Below are 18,427 nucleotides of genomic sequence, written 5' to 3'. Positions count from 1 at the left end.
TTCCATGAGTAATGATCTGTGTTTAATTTTCAGTCCCTGAGATGGAAGGGGAAGTGGACAGCATTAGCTCTCTGTGCTCCCAGATTACTAATGCTTTCAGCACACCGTCAGAGGACCCCTTCTCCTCTGCTCCTATGACAAAACCAATCACAGTAGTTGCACCACAGTCTCCTGCCTTTCAAGGTTTGTAACTTTTAAGCTTGCATGGACATGCTGGATGATGCTTGTATTTATGTAATGTTGCTTTCCAGTAGCATGCCATCACTGTAATGTCTTAGATTTCCTCTTGCACAACCATTATATCATCTGCTCTTTGAAGACACATTTTGCTTTATTCATCTCATGTGCATATAGCTGTTTCCTCTGTTTTGTTTTTAATTTCCAAAAAAAATTCATACACCATCACCAAATTGTATTATGTCCAGGGGTTGGAGGGAGAGAGAGACAATGGCTACCTTACTATTCTGGCTACTGAATTGCAGAGTGGTTTTAAATGTGGTGCCAGTGTATGCAAGTCTGATGCAGGGGGCCCCTCAAACTGGAAATCACAAATGAAGCATGCATAAGATACCAAATCATCAATTTGTTCTAAAACATGGGGACATTTTAACATGAGGTGTGATGACTGGGAGTTATATAATTGTGTTACTGATTTTTAGTATATATGAAATCATGTGAATGGAATCGAGTATTATGGGAGAACTTCATTTTTTTTAAAGCACAGAGAAAACAAAATCAGTTGCATTTGAGTGTTCTGTTGACTTTCATTCTGATTCTCTCTGCATACCTGCTTTTATTTCAGCCAGTTTGAAACAACTTTATTAAAACTAGTTTCTTATTTACTGATAGGATTTTAGAAAATTCACAGTCCAACTTTGTAGCTAACAGTTGATTTGGTACAATTAAAATAACTGGCTTTATAAAGTTTGAATGGGCTGTAAATTAGTCACTATTCCACGCTGAGCTAATTTACACAAGCTTTTGTCATGTGTGTTTGTAGAAGTGATGTATGTTTGGCAGGAATGACAAGGCCCTTTCCTCCAATCACCTGCACGCCTTGCATGAATTAACTGCAATGATGTTGTCTGCTCCCATTTTAGTTAATGGCACTGCCTCTGCCTTCTGTGTGCTTGCTGTTAAACCGTCCCAAGCTGCTGTAGCACCCACAGCTATGCCAGTTCGTGAAACCAATCCTTGGGCTCATGCCCCTGCTGCTCCTGCTGCTAATACTGGAGCTGCAGCCACATTTTCTGGTAAGATTGGGTATAGGTCCTCTGAGTTGTTTTGAGAACTTAGGGTACGTCTACACTGCACGATTATTTCGAATTAGCTTAAACCGATATTACAAAACAGATCTAATAAAATCGGTTTAGCGCGTCCACAGTGGGATCCCGAAATCGATTGTTTGCGTCCATGGTCCAAAGCTACCATCGATTTCAGGAGCGGTGCACTGTGGGTAGCTGTTCCTCAGCTATCCCATAGTTCCCACTTCCGTGTTGAGAGCACAGTGCCTGATGGGGCAGAAAACACTGCCCCGGGTGGTGCTGGGTACAGCCTCACCCCTCCCTTTGTGAAGGCAGCAGACAACCCTTTGGCGCCTTTTTCGCGGAGTGCATTGAGCAAACGCCATAGCACAGCAATCTTTCCCTTTTTTTTTTCACGTGGTGGTGGGGGGAAATAAACTGAGGAGCTGTTCCCTGAACCACGCCAGACACTGTGTTTGAACCTACAGACATTGGGAGCTCAGCCAAGAATGCAAATAATTTTCAGAGACTGCTGTGGACTGTGGGATAGCTGGAGTCCTCAGTACCCCCTCCCTCCCTTCATGAGCGTCCATTTGAGTCTCTGGCTTCCCGTTACGCTTGTCACACAGCGCTGTGTATCCTGGAGTTTTTTATTCAAACGCTTTGGCATTTCGTGTTCTGTAACGGAGCTGGATACAACAGATTTGTCTCCCCATACAGCGATCAGACCTAGTATCTCCCGTACGGTCTATGCTGGAGCTCTTTTTCGATTTCAAACTGCATCGCCAGCCGTGCTGATCAGAGCTCCACGCTGGGCAAGCAGGAAATGTAATTCAAAAGTTCGCGGGGCTTTTCCTGTTTACCTGCCCGCTGCATCCGAGTTCAGATTGCTGTCCAGAGCGGTCAGTGCTGCACTCTGGGATACCGCCCGGAGGCCAATAACGTCGATTTCCGTCCACACGAACCCTAATCCGAGTTATCACTATCGAATTTAGCGCTACTCCTCTCGTTTGGGAGGAGTTCCGAAATCGATTTAAGGAGCCGTTTAACTCGATATTAATGACGACGTCGTGTGAACGGATACAGCGTTAAATCGGTATATCGGCCATTAAACCGATTTAAAGTCGCAGTGTAGACCTGGCCTTAGGTTCAAAAGTATGATTGAACCCCTGGGACGCGTACAAATTTGTCTCATTGAAGGAGTGGAAGGGACAGTGACAATAGCTGGAAGTAGAAGGTTTTTTTCCCAAGTGGTAGAGGGAAGCCATGAACTGGATGGCTATGGGATTATAGGTTGTACTGTGAGTTTTGCCTTAGCACCTGATGATTTTCTTAAGTTGCCAAAAAGGCAAGTCATGGAAATCTAGAGCAAAGAAAATTCTGTGTTTGTTTCTGTACCTAAAATACCCTTTTTACTGGCGTTAATAAGGGGAGTTTTTATCTGGTGCTGTACAGTGTTTAGTGCTCATGATCTGACCCTTTTGGAAACTAAAGCTGCTCCTGAGCAGTTGATCTGGACCTTGAGGTAGCCATGGCCTTGTATACCTGGGAAAGGTTTTTTTGGTATAAGCTGTGGTGTGAATTTAAACTAATATAGTTATACCAGTATAACTACCCCACATGTGGGCACTCCTGTTCCAGTGACTTTTTGATACAGCTTACGTTGCTTGGGAATGGGTTTAAGCTAAATGAAAAAGCCATCTTTATATCAGAGTAAATCTCTACATGGGATTGGAGGGTGGTTTTACCTGTAGAACTTTCCTAGTAGACAGGCCCTAAACTCCTGCTCTGATAGCTTCCCAGGCAGCCAAGGGTTTAATTTTGCCACTCAAATGTTTTCAACTGTTTAGCATCACATCCAGCAATAACCACTGATCCTTGAATCCAGGCCCTACACACCAGCGGAGCTCACGTGTAATGACAGCAGTAGACTCTTGATCTGTGGATACCATGTCTCCACTTATTTTGGGATTAGACAGTTAATAGTTCATTGTTCACAGAGATTCTCTTCTATTTCAGCAAAACACTAAGCAGCATTTGAACTGTAGTACTGCCTCCTTGCCTTTCTGGTTCCCCTTTCCTTCATGGTTGGAAAGTTGGCATGGGGAGAGGAAGAAGGGGATGAGGGGAACTTGAGAGGGAAGAAAGAAAGAACGAGGGAGAAACGACATGGAATCTAAACTGTGCTGAGAAAGGAGTTAAAAGTTGAACTGCCAGGGAAAATAAACTGAAATCTTGAGAACTGACATTTCAGAAAAATTAGACAGAGGTTAACAGACTGAATTATGTGGGAAAAGAGTAAGGGAAGAGTGGAGATGAAGGGAGAGAAGGAAGAACAAAACAAGGGTGTCATAGTAAGTACAGTTTAACTATTTTATTGAATGTTGCAAATTATTAAATACACATCCCAAAGGTTTGAGTGTATATACACAATACAAAGAGTGTGTATCTTGTCTACTATTTTAAAAATACATGTGCAATTCCACATTTAGGTAATGGAAAATGAGTACCTTAGGAGGTGCTCTAAAGTGTTCCTAGTCCCATCAGATCCAGCCTCCTGTAAAAATCCTAAAATCCATCAGGGCAAGGATATTCCCCTCCCCCCAAGAACCCTCCCCTAAATAATGCAATTCGTTACAAGTTCAGTCTTAGTCACTGGGGGACAGAGCATTTTGTTGCTAGGTCCCAGATTCCACTCTGGCCTCAGTTTATAATGCTAAAGTTTTATTGACATCTAAAAACCTTGGCCCTGTGTGCAATTGGTGGTTGGTCTGAGTGGCCAGGATTTCTAGCAGGCAGGTTATCCGCATCTTTGTGGATTGTAAACAGAAAGATTAAGGCTTGAATTGGCAGATTTACCATCTTTATCCAACTGGAATAGTTCCTCCCAGCCTAGGGCTCATAGGCAGTCAAGAGAACTCGTATAGTTGCCCATTATCTGCATGTTCTGTTGATGAATAGGACTTTAGTCCCCAAGGCTTCCAATCTAGCACTATTCACAATCACTTAAGTAGTTTTGGAAAATGAGGGACAAGATAAAGAATAGGAAAGAGATTTTGTGATCCTGCTAATTTAAGTAAAAAAAAACCAAAGATACTGTTGCTACCACCATAGCAGCTACAGCTTGAATTCCAAGGCCTTGTCTACACTGCTAAGTTTTGTCAGCAAAAGGCGGTTTTTGCTGACAAAACAGGGGAGGCGTACACACTGTAGAGCTACGTTTGGCAGCAAAACGCTGCTGTTTTGCTGACAAAACAAAACCACCTTGACAAGAGGCACAAGGCTTTTTGTGGCAAAGTTAAAGTGACAAAGCATCAGTGTAGACACTGTTTGTTTTTGTCGACATAACTGGCTTCCATCAGTATCGTACAATGCCTGCCATGACCGCGTTACTCACTGTTTTGAACTCTCTTGCCCTGCAGGCATGCGCTCTCCTCCCCACCCCCTATTTCAAAGGGGAAGTATCTGACAGCTGAGCATGTTGCTCCATTTAGAGAACAAAGAGCAAATCATTGGGATGCTCCTATTCTGTCCTACACTAGGAACACAGGTGCAGGCAGACTGCTGCTGGGGGTGGGGAGGGAGGGAAGGACCACTGTGCTGCTTTGACATTCCTCAGCACAGAGAGCTCACAGAGCTAGATGCCACTCCTGGCAGCCGAGGAGGCTGTGGGAGAACTCTGTGGGAGAACTCGGTGGGAATCATAGAACCATAGGCAGAATGGGCTACTTCAGAAGAGAGTGCTGTGCTGAGCAGAGTCGGGGGCAAATGCGGGGGGGGTGTCCCCCTCCCTCTGCCTCAGGATAGGTCTGTCAGCCATTCTCCTCTCCCTTCCCTCACCTCCCCCACCCACACACTTCAGTTGAAAAGTGGCTGGCAATCTAGAAGGATGCCTCTGGAATTATGAGATTGAGAAACCTGCATCATGTGATGCTGTACCTGCCCTGTGAGGCATTGCAAATCCTTCCCAACACACCCTGTGGCCAGTTGCACAGTGGGATAGCTACCACAGTGCTCTTCTCTCTGTGTCAATGCAAGAGCTGCTAGTGTGGATGCACTCAGCCAACCCAAGGAACTAGTGTGGACATGCAACAGAGGCTTTAATTAAAGCAGCATAACCTTTGCTGACAAAACTTTGTAGTGTAGACAAGGTCTAAGAGTCCACCAGGCCTGACTGCCATGTTCAAAAGCTATTCGGCTCTGAACAGGAAAGTCTTAAATTGCCATTTCCTATACCAAAGTAGGAGCAAGTAGTAAGGGAAGGTAGTGCTACATTTTCCTGCTTGCCTCTCACCTTCCTTCTCTCCCCTGTGTTGGATAACCAACATCAGAGCTCTGCTGTAAAAGGGTGCTTTGGTGCTGCCAGTGTCCCCTCCTGAATGGAGGTGATGGGAGTGCTAGTGGCAAATGTATTAGATAAAATCTCTTCTGGAAGAAGAGAATTCTTCTCCTCGCCACTCCCACCACCCCCAGGGCCTACTTTCCAGTTCCTGAAGAGGCTAGTTTCCACTTGAGTTGAACATAGTAGAGCCAACTGGCCACGCATGTTGGTACAAAAATGTGCTTGCAGAGATTGCAGCATCCTCACAAGCTGTGAGGGTTGAGAGTCTGGGGCTGCTTTTGAGTACACATCTTTGGATCCCTTTGACTAGCTCTGATAAGGAGAGGAATGTAGCTGGCAAACTGATGTTTTAATGATTTCATGTTTTCCCTTCCAGGTACTGAATGGAGCACCTCCTCAGGTGCGGCTTCACCAAGTCTCTTCCAGATGACTCACAGACGCACTCCCTCAGAGGCAGACCGCTGGTTGGAAGAGGTATCAAAGACTGTCAGAGCCCAGCAGCCACCACCAGCGGCCCCACAGCCGCTAATACAGCCTCCCCTTGCAGCTTCCAAGCCAGCAACACCTTTTCCAGTGACCACCTTTGTTGCACCTCAGCCAGTGCCAGTTGGTGTGGTACCGCCAATGCAGCCAGCATTTATGCCTGCTCAGCCGTATACTGTAGCAAACGGAATGACCTTTTCTGCTCCTAGTGTGCCTGTGGTTGGAATCACTCCTTCTCAGATGGTAGCCAATGTTTTTGGAACGGCAAGTCACACTCCAGCATCCCATCCCCATCAGTCACCTAGTCTTGTCAAACAGCAGACATTCCCCCAGTATGAAACCAATAATGCTACTGCCAGCCCCTTCTTCAAATCTCCTGCTCAGCACAATGGCTCCGCAGCTTTCAATGGAGTTGACAGTGGCAAATGGACCACTGAGGACAAGCAGTTACAGCCTCCTGCATCTGCCCACCAGGTAGATCCATTTGAAGCACAGTGGGCAGCACTAGAAAGCAAGTCGAAGCAGCGCACTAACCCATCTCCAACTAACCCCTTCTCAAGTGATTTACAGAAGACGTTTGAGATTGAACTTTAAACAGTCCTGTGGCTTGGGTGTATTGTGTGCTAGGATGGAGGGAGCAGAGGACTATTTCTAATCAGTACATTTTGATAAACCCAAAAGGTCCCTACAAATGAAGAGGAAGCAGTCATGGGGAGGAGAAACCGTTGATGAACTCGTTACACAGTTATTAAAAAGGAATCATGGAAACACCCCTTTCTGCACTCCCTTGCCCCTTGGAAAACTAAATGACAGAGGAAATGTAACAGATCAGAGGTGGGGTTTGGGCCCTGAAGCCCATTTGCTCGAACATCAAGAGATCTTGTATGATGAAAATCAAATGATCTACCTTTGTGTTTAGGATCTTTCTACTTTTCTGTGAATTGTGAACGTTCCCCTCGAGGAAAGAGGAAGCAAAGTTTTCTAAGGTGGGGAAAGGAGTTGTCGGATGTACTAGGAGAGGGTGGAGTTGTCAACTTCCCAGCAAAAGCTGTTTGTGGAAAAAGTTGAGCTTCCATTTTGAGTAACAGAGCGAATATTATATATATAAAGAATAAAATGAAGCCAAAATCTTTATTTTTATGCATTTAGAATATTTTAAATAGTTCTGGCTATTAAAAGCTGTATGAGTTGTAAGTAATCTTGCCAAAGGTAAAAAGGGGTGGGATGTAAGAAATTGTACATAAGATCGATTTATCACTGATTCTTATTGTAAGTAATATGGGGGGAGGGAGGAGATGGGTCCCTAGCTTGTTCTTGTATCAGTTCATTTGTAAGTGGCATATTGCAACAACAATCATGAGTCATGACCAATAAAGTCACTATATAGTAGTTTTAAATAAAAAAAAAATTAAAGAACAGTATTGCCATGGTTTGAAAACCATGGGGAAATTTTATTGTCTTTTTTAATGGAATCAAACTAAATATTATATAATATGTATATTTTCTTTCATGTATTGCTGCAGTTTCCTTGTCTTAATTCTATCATTTTAACACTACTGTGATTTACTGTAACCATATCTACAATCTGGGGCTACCCAGGAACCCATTTTGTGTTTTTTTTTCAATAGATTTGTTTTTCAACTTTTGTTTGTTTGTGAAACCTTGTGATTAGGGCTGCAGCTGTTCCAAGTTCTGCCTCTGGTGACTTGTGAAATCCATCTTATTTTAACTATACTTTTAAACTTTGGCCTTACAAGCAAAAGTAAGTTATATATTTGTACTGATGATGATGATTTATAATCTGCTTTAACAGAAATAAATGTTGGTGGTAGAAACGGTTGCATTTTGCAAAGTTTTCCTTGTTTTCATACCCTTTCTCCCTCTGCACACTTTCTTTGTAGCCTGTGCACTCAGTTCATACCCTTACTTGCCTGATAGGCTTAGAAGCCAAACAAAATATTGATTCTTTCAACAGCTAAATTCCTTTTCTCATATTTACTACGTACTATTAAAAGTGGTTACCTAGACCTCTTGGACCTGATTTTTAAATGTGCTGGGCACCCAAGGTTCTCGTTTACTTCATGTGAAGTTTTGAGTATTTTGAAAATCAGACTCATAATATTTTTCACTGCCTGGTGAGATCCTTGATTTGCATCACTGATTGACATGTCAGAGTAAATGTCTTAGGTGCTTATTTGCTTCCATGCTGTGGACTCAGCAGTGATGACACCCTTCTGTTCCATGGCAGTTATGTCCAAAGCTATTAGTCTTGCTGTGTCATTAACAGACTGGTTAAGAGAAAAACCACCTTCTCTTCTCTTTCCCAATGTAAAGACATGAAGATCCTGGCAGCCCTTGGAGAAGGCAATCAATTGCTGCTCTTACTAGTCTCCATTTTTTTCTGAGGTTCTTTATATTCCACAAATATGTAAGCTGCATCACCACTCATCTATTAAGGTGAGTGGTGATGCAGTAAGGGAGTTAGTGATTGTGCATAGCCTCTCTGCACAGGGAAAGCAAAGTACAACAGTGGCTCTTATTTCCCTTTCTAAAAAGTCCATCATTCTGCTGAATCCAATAATATGTATCTTGAATGATGAGAGATTTAGTCTCAAACACTAACGCTAGGTAAAGGGAATTTGTGCTTTTATTTTTCCACTGAAATAAATTGGTACTTTCTGTGACTGCTACAACCTGATGTGACCCTGGGGTAAGACCTACCCTAGCTCTAGGCCATGTTCCTCAATACTTGGCTTTTCTCTTAACACAAAACAAAAAAAAGTAGCACTTGCTAAGTCTGTTTATCGTGTTATTTTAAAGTTGCATGGCTAAGCTCTCAAGTCAGGCAATGCTGAGTTTAAGATTGGACGTGCAACATTAACTCTGGCCTTTGTGTTGTCTAATACCATGAGCATTACCATTCCTCAAACAGTGACCCAGCTTTTTCTGCAACATCAAATAAAATGCTATCATACATGTAACTTTTTACTCTTCTTGTAGATATCCACAGTCAAGGAGAATACAACATTCAGATTTGTCTGATACAGCTACACCTACCATTTGATGTCAGTCCCAGCAGAATATGATCTTCCTACAGCGCACTAACATTCTTACCTGAACAGTGAACATATTTTACTTCATAATTTCTAGAGATAGCCCAAAAAATTAAACAGCCTGCTAATTTGGTTACTATACAATTAAAGCTTCAGCAAAATCTCATACTTCTCAAATAGAGAATAAAATGGGTAGGGGAAAGGACATCTTCATTCATTTTGTAAGGTGGTTGTATGTCTTTTTAAAACTGTGTGAAGTAACAGGTGTATTTAGGAATCCATTTGAAAATAGCCAGAGTATAAAACTGTATTTGAAAAATCAAATCTGGACAGCTGCTTCCAAGTAGCTATACTGAAACTGACCACCATCCATCTTTATACAGTGAAGAGAGAGTATGATCAACTTAATGTAACTGACTCCACTTCATCAAAACTAGATGCAGTGACATCAGCTGTTTTAACCAGCAAAAAGGCCTTTACTTCAAGTGGATCTTATCACCAATCCTGTGCTGCAGGAGCTGCCCACTTACATAAGTGCTACAAAATTGTATAACTTAACCAAAGGTTGACTCTTGCTAATGTGTTTTAAACACTATACTGTAGAAATTGTTACACTGGTAAATCCTCAACTCAGCCTGTGGGAAATGTGGTGATCATTCAGTTTCGGATCAAGTGCCATCACTATAACTGGTGTTTCATTCACTTTTCTTTGTTTGCTTCAGGGCATTGCAATGGTAAATCAGAAGGGGCAGGGCTAGCCTCTAGTGCTATTCTCCTTCTGCTGCTCTGTAGGGTACATGCACAGCCAGCAAATATTGAGAGCTTTAGGAATTGAATTTCACTAATTTATATTTCTCCGCATGTTTTCTTGTTGACTGCAAACCAGCGAAGTGTTTTACAGACTTGAGTGAATTAAAGTGCTTAGCACTCCTGTGTGGCAGGTGGTATCCCTAGTTCACTAATGGAGAAACTGAGGCAGAGAAGAGTTGGGATTTGCCTAATGTCACAGAACAAAGCTAGGAAGAGAATGCAGACTTCATTGCTGCCTTATACAGGAGCAAAGAATGTCCTGTTACAGGAAAGGATGGCTAATTTTGCTTAGTACCCTGCATGAGAGGAGATAGATACACTACAGTAAAATTTTGCTCAGCCTTGTTAAAGAGTAGAAAATAGAGACTCTTTCCTAGCAAATTATGGATTATTAGGTTAATTGACTAGTTCAGACCTCAGCATGTACCCAGCACACATTCACCTATATTCACTACAACCCACATTGACAATTGAACTGACCAAAATCCAGTTTTATGCTAATAAAATGGTCTCAGCAGCACAGAGTATGGACAGCTGGATGGGAGGGAATAGCAGTGCCTCAGGGCCCAGCATAGAATCAAAAAGAAAATACCAAAGGTTGAGTAACACTGAGTAGGTTGGGCCTCTACACATGCCGGAATATACTGTGTAGTGGTGTAGCTGACCAACTCACTCAAGTTACAGCAGGCACACTGGAACAAGGAGAGGGTGCTATATAAGCCCGTAACTCTCTAGAGGAAGCTTTAAACATAATACACTAGCATAGGAGGTAATAATTCTGTTTTGGGATGTTACCCTGTCTTGGCTTGAGCAAGGCACCTCAGAGTTTTCTTTCACAGTCCTGTGTATGCATTGATGGTGGCACCCTTTGTTGGTCACAGAATGATGAATGCTTCTGTTTTATTTACACTGTATGTGGAATTCCTTACCTGTGGTACCACACTGATGGAATGACTTCCTCCACAGCTCCGAGAGGGTGGAGTCCTAAAGGATGTGTCGTCTCCTGGCAGTTAAGCAAGGACAGAGCTCTAAAGCACTGGTGAGTCAGCTGGCAGAAAGTAGTGTTTGCACTAAGCCCCATCATGGTGCTGTGGTGTTGGGTGAATTATAAAAACCAGGATGCTGCTTTTCTAAGTGCAGGGATGGTTAAAGCACAGGAACTTGGCCCACCTGAAATGCCCCTGTTGCTGTAAGCAGTTAAGTAATATCTGTTTCTTCCCAAAACTGGCCATGTTTCAGTGGAGGCTGAAATGACCTGTGCCTAGGGTTCTGTTTGTAAAGTGTGTTAAAGTGAAAGAAATAGCCTTAGAGAAACATTGAAGGCATCATGGGATTGGAACACCATGTTTACATATAATATGTTCTGGTCCCTTCAGTGCCCACCACACTGTCTATGCAGCCCGTTGTTCAGGGCATTAGCTGGATGGCGGTTGTCTTTCTCCAGGTGGCTCACAGATTTTGTTTTTAGGAAAGCTCTCTCTTGCATGAAGTGTCTCCCTCTCTTTCACACTGCCTAACAGGATTCTTTGGTTCTTAGCATTTCTTCTGTGAATGAAGGCAGGTGCTGTTACAGCAAAGCATGTGTAAAAACAAGGGGATGTGATGTGTTTGGGACAGTGGAGCTTCTGCTGCCTCTGAACAATTACACTGAGTAGCATTCATATATTGGCAAAACAGCCCACCTGAGTTATGATCAGAGCGAGGCTCCTAGATTATGTTTTGGGAGTAAAAAGGACAAAGTCCCTGTTCCTGTCCAGTAATCGTCCTAGGCTGCCTTCTCTTGGGAGCTGGACTGGAGCTGATTCTCATCCCTGGTGGCGAGAAGGGTTGGCCTGGGGTTGGTACTGAGAACAGCTGGCACAGCAGAAGCTGGAGTAATATTCATTAGTGCAGAGCTGGGCCTGCAAGATCAGATCACAGTTGGCAAGGTGTGGCTGGTCAACACACTCGCTGTTCAGGTTCACAGCTGCAGCAAAACAAATGGCAGGAGGAGAATGACAGGTAAAATGGGGGAGGAGGAGGAGAGAGCATCAGTGCCTGTTTAGTGCCTCACATTAGTAGCATAATCTCTGACAAACACATTTATTATTTCTAAATGCATAATTAGGTCCTGGCAGATAAACTGAGCTTTGGCTAGAGTCAGGATTTAATTGGTCTTTAAACACCATAAGCACTTAGAGAGCATATTCCTGCCTTCCTCATGCTGACACTATAAGCAAGTCTTTGCTACCTTCCAAAACTGTTCATTTGGGCTCTAGAAATCAAAAGTTAGATACCAAAGTAGGTGGCCTGGTTTGCTGAGCACCTGCAGCTCCCACCAGAAGCACTGGGAGTTGTGGGTGCTCAGCACCTCCTGAAAATCAGGCATGTCACTTATAGATGCCTGAATATGGATTTCAGAGCCAACTTCTCGTTGCCCAAGTTGAACATTTTGGCATTAATGATTTAAGCCTCCCAGTTCCCTCCTGAAATTAATCATCCTTGTTTCACAGCTGGGGGAACTGATGCTCAGGTCTGATGTGAGTTCAGCAGCAAACTCGTGGCAGAGTTTGGAACAGAACCTACAGTCCTGCTGCCTTCCCCCCCTTTCAGAGCAGTTAGAGGAGGGAGAAGTGGGTGATGGGCCAGCACAGAACCCTGATTGTTCACTTCCCTTTGCAGCCCTCCAAATGCTAAGGTGCCCAAACTGTTCTAATCAGTCTCTTTCAAAGTAAAACAAGCCTAGAAATGGAACAATAATGTATTAATGAATCCAGACAGCAACCACACAAGGCCTGGTGATGTTTTGGGGGAGAAGAGGGGAAGAACTGGTCTTACCTTCAGGCCTGCTCTTGATCACTTTCACCTCAGAGCTGGCACTGACAGAGTTGCTCCCCCTGTAGGCATTGCATGTGTAGGATCCCTCGTCACTGGCCTGAGCATTGTTTATAATCAGGCTTCCGTCCTGTGACAGGTGGATGCGGTGACCATCTGCTCGCATTGGAACTCCATTCCTGTAGTGGGAAGCCCATTCTGCCAGTTACTATAATAAGAGTTTGAGGGCCTAAGCTTCCTTTGGCACTTGAACTGACTAATTTTTCAGGTGAATGATGATAGCTTTTCAAAAGAAAAGATTACAGAGACTCTAAGATAGCGAATTAAGGTAAACACTTCTTCTGCCATGCCAGGGGCCCTATAATTATGGGTATATTTAAAGCCTGAATCCACCAATGTGAGGAAGAGACAGCAGCATACGCTGTAAAACCTCTGCTTCTCTCCATTCTCAAATGGCATTAAGTGGTTGGCTAGCAGTGATCAGCTGTGGTACCTGCTGCTCACTATCTCATACTCTCAAGGCTCCTTCTGAGCATGAGACCCAGGCAACTGGCCTTAAAGGTGGCCGGTAAAGGGGGTAGAAGACTGGGGTATTGGCCCCTTTTTCAAGATGATCCAAAAGCCTCTACTGTAAAAAACAAGCACAAAGTCAGATATTGGCTAAGCTGTTTCTCCTGGAATATGCTATACCGGACTGGAGAATAGTAGAGTTACAAACTCAGTTACAAACTAAATGAAACTGGATTCACTGAAAAGGGTGAGTTTTATTCAGACTTTAACACTGTTTCTTGTTTTGTTAATTCAAATACCTAACACGCATGGAAGAAAATCTTTGTTATAGAGTCAAGAACCCTGCCCCTTCAATTAAGGACCAAGCTCATGGCCATGCCACTTTTCTAGGTCCTCCACCAAGAACACCAGCATAGTGATTAAGCAGAAAAAATACACAAAAATTTATTTTATCAAATACACCTTGTAAAGTAGCAAAAAAAAAAAAAAAGTGGGGGGAAGAATGTTTTTCCCTGTTTAATTGATCTTTAATTCTTCCCTGCCCATAATTAGGAGGGGCATGAATGGAGGAAGATGGGGCATTGGAATGGCTCCTTCCAGTGGAGCTAGGAGACTTGCTGGACATTAAGGTGTTAAAGGATCTGGCAAAAACTCTCAATTCTTCAGCCTCTACTTCTTGTTGAGGTAAACATCCCTATTATCCATCACAGAATCTTTCAATCTAGCCAGGATTTGAACTTCTCTGCAAGGGGTCCTTAGCTCTAGAATCTGCTTTCTTCCATGGCTCACCAGAGCCTGGATGTGTTGCAGGATGTTCCTGTCCTACTTTGGGGACAGCTCAGTCACAGGTATGAGATATTGCAGGAGGCTCTGAGAGCCTGGTTGGCTGCCCTGTGTTAATATTTCATGGAGGTTCTGGACCCTGCCTAGAGTGGGGGATAAATGACACCATTCAGGGAGGAAAGGGGGACAGGAAATACTGTTACCATGGGTTGTACTGCTCACCTTGACCATCTTACGTTCACATTGTTGCCTGCCACCATGCACTGGAGCTGGGCATTGTCTCCCTCAGACACAGTGAGGCTTGGCAGCAGACCCGTGATCCTCAGCTCTCCTGGGCAGGAGGAAGATCATCAATAGCAGGAAGACCCTTCTATATCGCCACTGATGGTAGGATCATTCCTTCATAAGAAAAGTCTTTCCACTGTGGCTTTAAATGCTCAACCAACACTTGGGCAGGCTCCTGAGCCCTCAGCCAGCTTTGTTCCTCCAGCTGGGCACTAGCCTGTGGGACAGGGGTGGAGAAGGGGAATCCCCTTGATTTCTCTTCTGCACCCCTGCTGAAATCTTGTCCACACTACCATCCTTTCAATGAACCACTAGGGTACAGCTGTGAAGCTACAATCAGCAGCTCTTCTCAGAACTCAGCAGCAGCATAATTACACATGGTAGCTACAGCTACTCTAGTCGCAATGGACTTTACAGCCATTGTCAAAGCAGTCAATATAACTACCCCTTTACTCATAGCCTAGTCCTGAATGTGACATGACTGTAACACAGGGTAGGGTCTATAGAGGCCAAATCCATGACTTCAGCTGGGGCACTCTACACTCTTTCCCACTCCCTTCTTTTAATAATCTAAAAATATGGTGGGGCGTTTCCCTCCTTTTGATACCTAGAGTCTGAAGCTGGACCCGCCGTTGATTCTGGTCACGGCCATTCGAAGCGATGCAGGTGTAGAAGCCAGCATCTTCAGAGACAACACGACTGATCACCAGGGCACCATCTGACTGCTGCCTGTGCCTGGGGACAAAAGCCACAAATTTCCCTGAGTTTTGGGAAGCGGGAGGGAGTCTGCAGTCATGGTGTTAGCAGCAGCTCTGCAGGTGAGGTCTTAAGCAACTTTTCTGCTAACACTCTCTGTGCAAACATTCAGCAGCAACACAAAGATTTAAGTGGGCTGATACGGGCAATAAGGGGAACTGTGCCACCAAATCACTCAGCCACTATACAAAAATATATCCTAGTACTGTGATCTTCAGAGTGCTCAGATCCACCCTCTGGGGGAAAGCTACTCCAAGGTGACCTTAGTAACTTTTGATGTTCCCCTTAAATGTTCTAATACCTTGTACTTACCAGGTAAATTTATCCCCTTTCTCTGTGAATTCTCCACAGAATATGATTTTTTTTTTTTACACTAATTTTGTTGTCAAATGACATGTGGCAATCTTGCATATGAATAAATTTCAGCCTCTGGATCACTGGTGAATTATTTCACCACAGCTATTCACTTGAGAATGATGTTCACAGTTTAAAATGTGGGCCATGCCACCTAAAATCACATGGTATTGTTTCTGTTCCCTGATTGGATGGCATAATTGTTATAAACCAGTGCAAGGTGTGCCTCCATCATTAGGACCTTGATTCTCTCAGGTAGAGAATACATTATCTGCCAGGAGTCCCAGCGTTGGCATGCGCAAGGGCTGCCTGTGATGAGAACACAGCCACATGAACTCACCTGGAAGAGGAAACAGGCTGCCCATCCTTCTGCCACTCTATAGTTAAAGCAGGTGAGGCTTCTACTCTGCAGGGCAGTCTGACCCGCTCCCCAATGTTCGCATCCACCACCGAAGGATCATTCTTATCCATTATTAATCTGCAATACAAGTCCCCACAAGCACAGAGAAATACAGTGACAGCCTAGTTCAGTATTTGCAAATCAATCCAGCTTTGTTGTATTACATGCTTTGTCTGTCCCCCTGGGGAGGAAAGGAGAACCTCTACATTCTCCTCAGAATCTTGAGGCTCCCAACCCCCTCCCCCTCTGGAAAAAATAGCTGGCTCTTGGTTAAACTGAGGCTGAGTGTGACTTGCTAAAATGGATTGTCTCCACATTAAAGCTTGAGAGACTGCAGACCTACATACACATCCTCCTAAGCATTCCTTTGGCTGTCGGCCTAGAAAATGTCAGCTTTCATAAGGCTTTAGTCAGCTCAAGAGGTCACTCTGAGGGTTTGGCTACACTCGCAGGTGTGCAGCGCTGGGAGTTACAGCTGTGTAGGGAAAGCGCTGCAGTGTGGCCACACTGACAGCTACCAGCACTGCAGTGTGGCCACATTTGCAGCGGTGTTGGGAGTGGTGCATTATGGGCAGCTAGCCTACAGAGCACCTCTTCCCATTCTGGCGCCATGGGTTGTGGGAAGTGTGCGGAGGGTGGGGATCATTCTGCTTCCTGTCCCAAGGCCCTGTGATTCATCGCTTCACATCCCAGCAATCCCTGTTTTTCCGTTCACGTTTGGCGCCATCTTGACTCTCTCAATGATTTTTGCGGGACATGGAGCCTGAACTGCTGACGAGTCTTGCCAGCACATCACGTTTGGCATTTGAGCTGTTTCTTAAGATCCAAAGTAATGAGGAGTTTGACGATGATAGTGAGTCGCATGACGCGTACGACACGAAATTGCTTGTGGCATCCACAGAAATGCTCAGCACCGTGGAACGCTGCTTTTGGGCTCGGGAAACACGCACTGTGTGGTGGGACTCACGTCATCATAGAAGTCTGGGATGATGCGCAGTGGCTGCAGAACTTTCAGATGAGAAAAGCCACTTTCATGGGACTGTGTGCTGAGCTCGCTCCCACACAGCAGCGCAAGGACACGAGATTGAGAGCTGCCCTGCTGGTGGAGAAGCAGGTGGCTATTGCAATCTGGAAGCTGGCAACGCCAGACAGCTACCGATTGGTCCGGAACCAGTTTGGAGTGGGAAAGTCGACCACTGGCATCGTGTTGATGGAAGGTTGCAGGGCCATTAATCGCTCCTGCTAAGAAGAACCGTGACTTTGAGGACCGTGCAGGACATTGTGGATGGCTTTGCACAAATGGGTTTCCCTAACTGTGGAGGGGCGATAGATGAGACGCATATTCCTATTCGGGCACCACCCCCACCTAGCATCCGAGTACGTTAATTGGAAGGGGTATTTCTCCATGTCATTATTCACTTAGGCTAGGTTAAAATGAGCAACTTTGAAGTGTGAAACTCTCCGTATCTCCTACGCCATCCAGCCCCTATTTGCATTTTGGCATGCCCCACTAACCTGTTGTGGACCACCTTGTTAGCCCAAACTGACTCTACACAGTCCTGGAACCTAGCATCTCCCACTGCAAAGACCTATCAACTGACATTATCAGGAAAAAACAATCACATCCAAGGTAGCCTCAGAATGGCAGGAACCATACGTCAAACACAGGCACAACAATTAAATACTTCCCTCTGTGCATGCAGTGCTGCCGATTTCTGGTTGCCTTGAGAGAGAGAGTTTGGTTCAGCGTCCTACAATGAGGAATATTGAGTCTTCCCCAAACGAGGGTGCTCCACTTGTCAACCTGGCAGCGCAAGCTGCAGCTGCCACTCCACCACCCGGACCCATGTCACGAAGGAATTCCACTGGGGCTCACTGAGCGGCAGCAGATAGGAAAGTTGACTTAGTGGGCATCTAGCATCCTCCCTCTATCAATTCCCCAGAGTTATAGTCAGGAGACATAAAGGAAGAGCAGAACAGGACATCAGTCTCTAGGGCCAGAGCCAAACCCTGAAAACAATGGACTATTTCAACCAGATCTCAATATTATTAGCAAAAGGTTCTAGAGAGTTCTGGCACTTACTTACCACTGGGGAGGCTGCAGTGGGCCTGTTTCTGCTCACATAATCATCACTGTAATACTGCATGCAACCCACATTGTTGGGGCCCTGGGCAGCTGATATTCCATCAGGGCTAAAAGGGCAGGGGGTTGGGGTGGCGAACTGGACAGTCACAGGTTTGAATATGTCCTGTCTGGAGTGCTGTGCAATGACTGCTGCACTTCAGGATGGCTATACTGCATGGTGAGGGGGGTTGAGTGCAGAGGGTAAGGGTCATAGTTCTCAGGGCTGGTTGGTGAACGTACAGGTGTTGGAGGCAGCTGGTGGTAAGAACCTGGATGCTGGGGAAGGGGGTTTTGAACTGACATTGGGGCACGAGAGAGAGAGAGCTTTGGGACAGGGGCAGGCACGGTAATGCTCTGCCTGCATGGCTACGAGCGCCTAGATAGAGTCTACTTGGCGTGCCAGGATGCTTATCAGCTGCTTTGTGCTTTTCTTCCTGTCCGCTGCGTTTTTCTGGCAGATCCTGCTTT

At 44.8% G+C, this 18,427-nt stretch overlaps 2 protein-coding genes across 10 annotated transcripts in view; one reads left to right on the top strand and one right to left on the bottom strand.

Annotated features, from left to right (window-relative positions):
• NUMB (NUMB endocytic adaptor protein) overlaps positions 1-7,904 on the top strand; it is a 135,022-nt gene extending 127,118 nt beyond the window's left edge. For 4 of the 9 annotated variants that reach the window (XM_075065427.1, XM_075065429.1, XM_075065426.1 and 1 more), the window contains exons 9-11: positions 34-183; positions 1,101-1,253; positions 5,963-6,753. In XM_075065427.1, the coding sequence (XP_074921528.1) occupies positions 34-183; positions 1,101-1,253; positions 5,963-6,663 (1,004 nt within the window). In that variant the 3' untranslated portion in view covers positions 6,664-6,753. Of the gene's footprint in view, positions 1-33; positions 184-1,100; positions 1,254-5,962 lie in introns of all 9 variants that reach the window. The other 5 variants (XM_075065432.1, XM_075065430.1, XM_032781361.2 and 2 more) reach the window with 2 other exon arrangements.
• A 3,561-nt stretch (positions 7,905-11,465) lies between these two features.
• The window catches only part of PAPLN (papilin, proteoglycan like sulfated glycoprotein), a 75,116-nt gene continuing 68,154 nt past the window's right edge, over positions 11,466-18,427 (bottom strand). The window contains 5 exon segments of the mRNA XM_075065425.1: positions 11,466-11,898; positions 12,750-12,925; positions 14,262-14,370; positions 14,932-15,059; positions 15,775-15,912. Coding sequence (XP_074921526.1) covers positions 11,738-11,898; positions 12,750-12,925; positions 14,262-14,370; positions 14,932-15,059; positions 15,775-15,912 — 712 coding nt within the window. The 3' untranslated portion in view covers positions 11,466-11,737.

The sequence above is a fragment of the Chelonoidis abingdonii genome, chromosome 4, assembly GCF_003597395.2.
Source record: "Chelonoidis abingdonii isolate Lonesome George chromosome 4, CheloAbing_2.0, whole genome shotgun sequence".
Taxonomy (NCBI): domain Eukaryota; kingdom Metazoa; phylum Chordata; order Testudines; family Testudinidae; genus Chelonoidis; species Chelonoidis abingdonii.
Note: the sequence above shows the minus strand (reverse complement) of the source record. Positions and strands in the feature narration are given on the sequence as shown.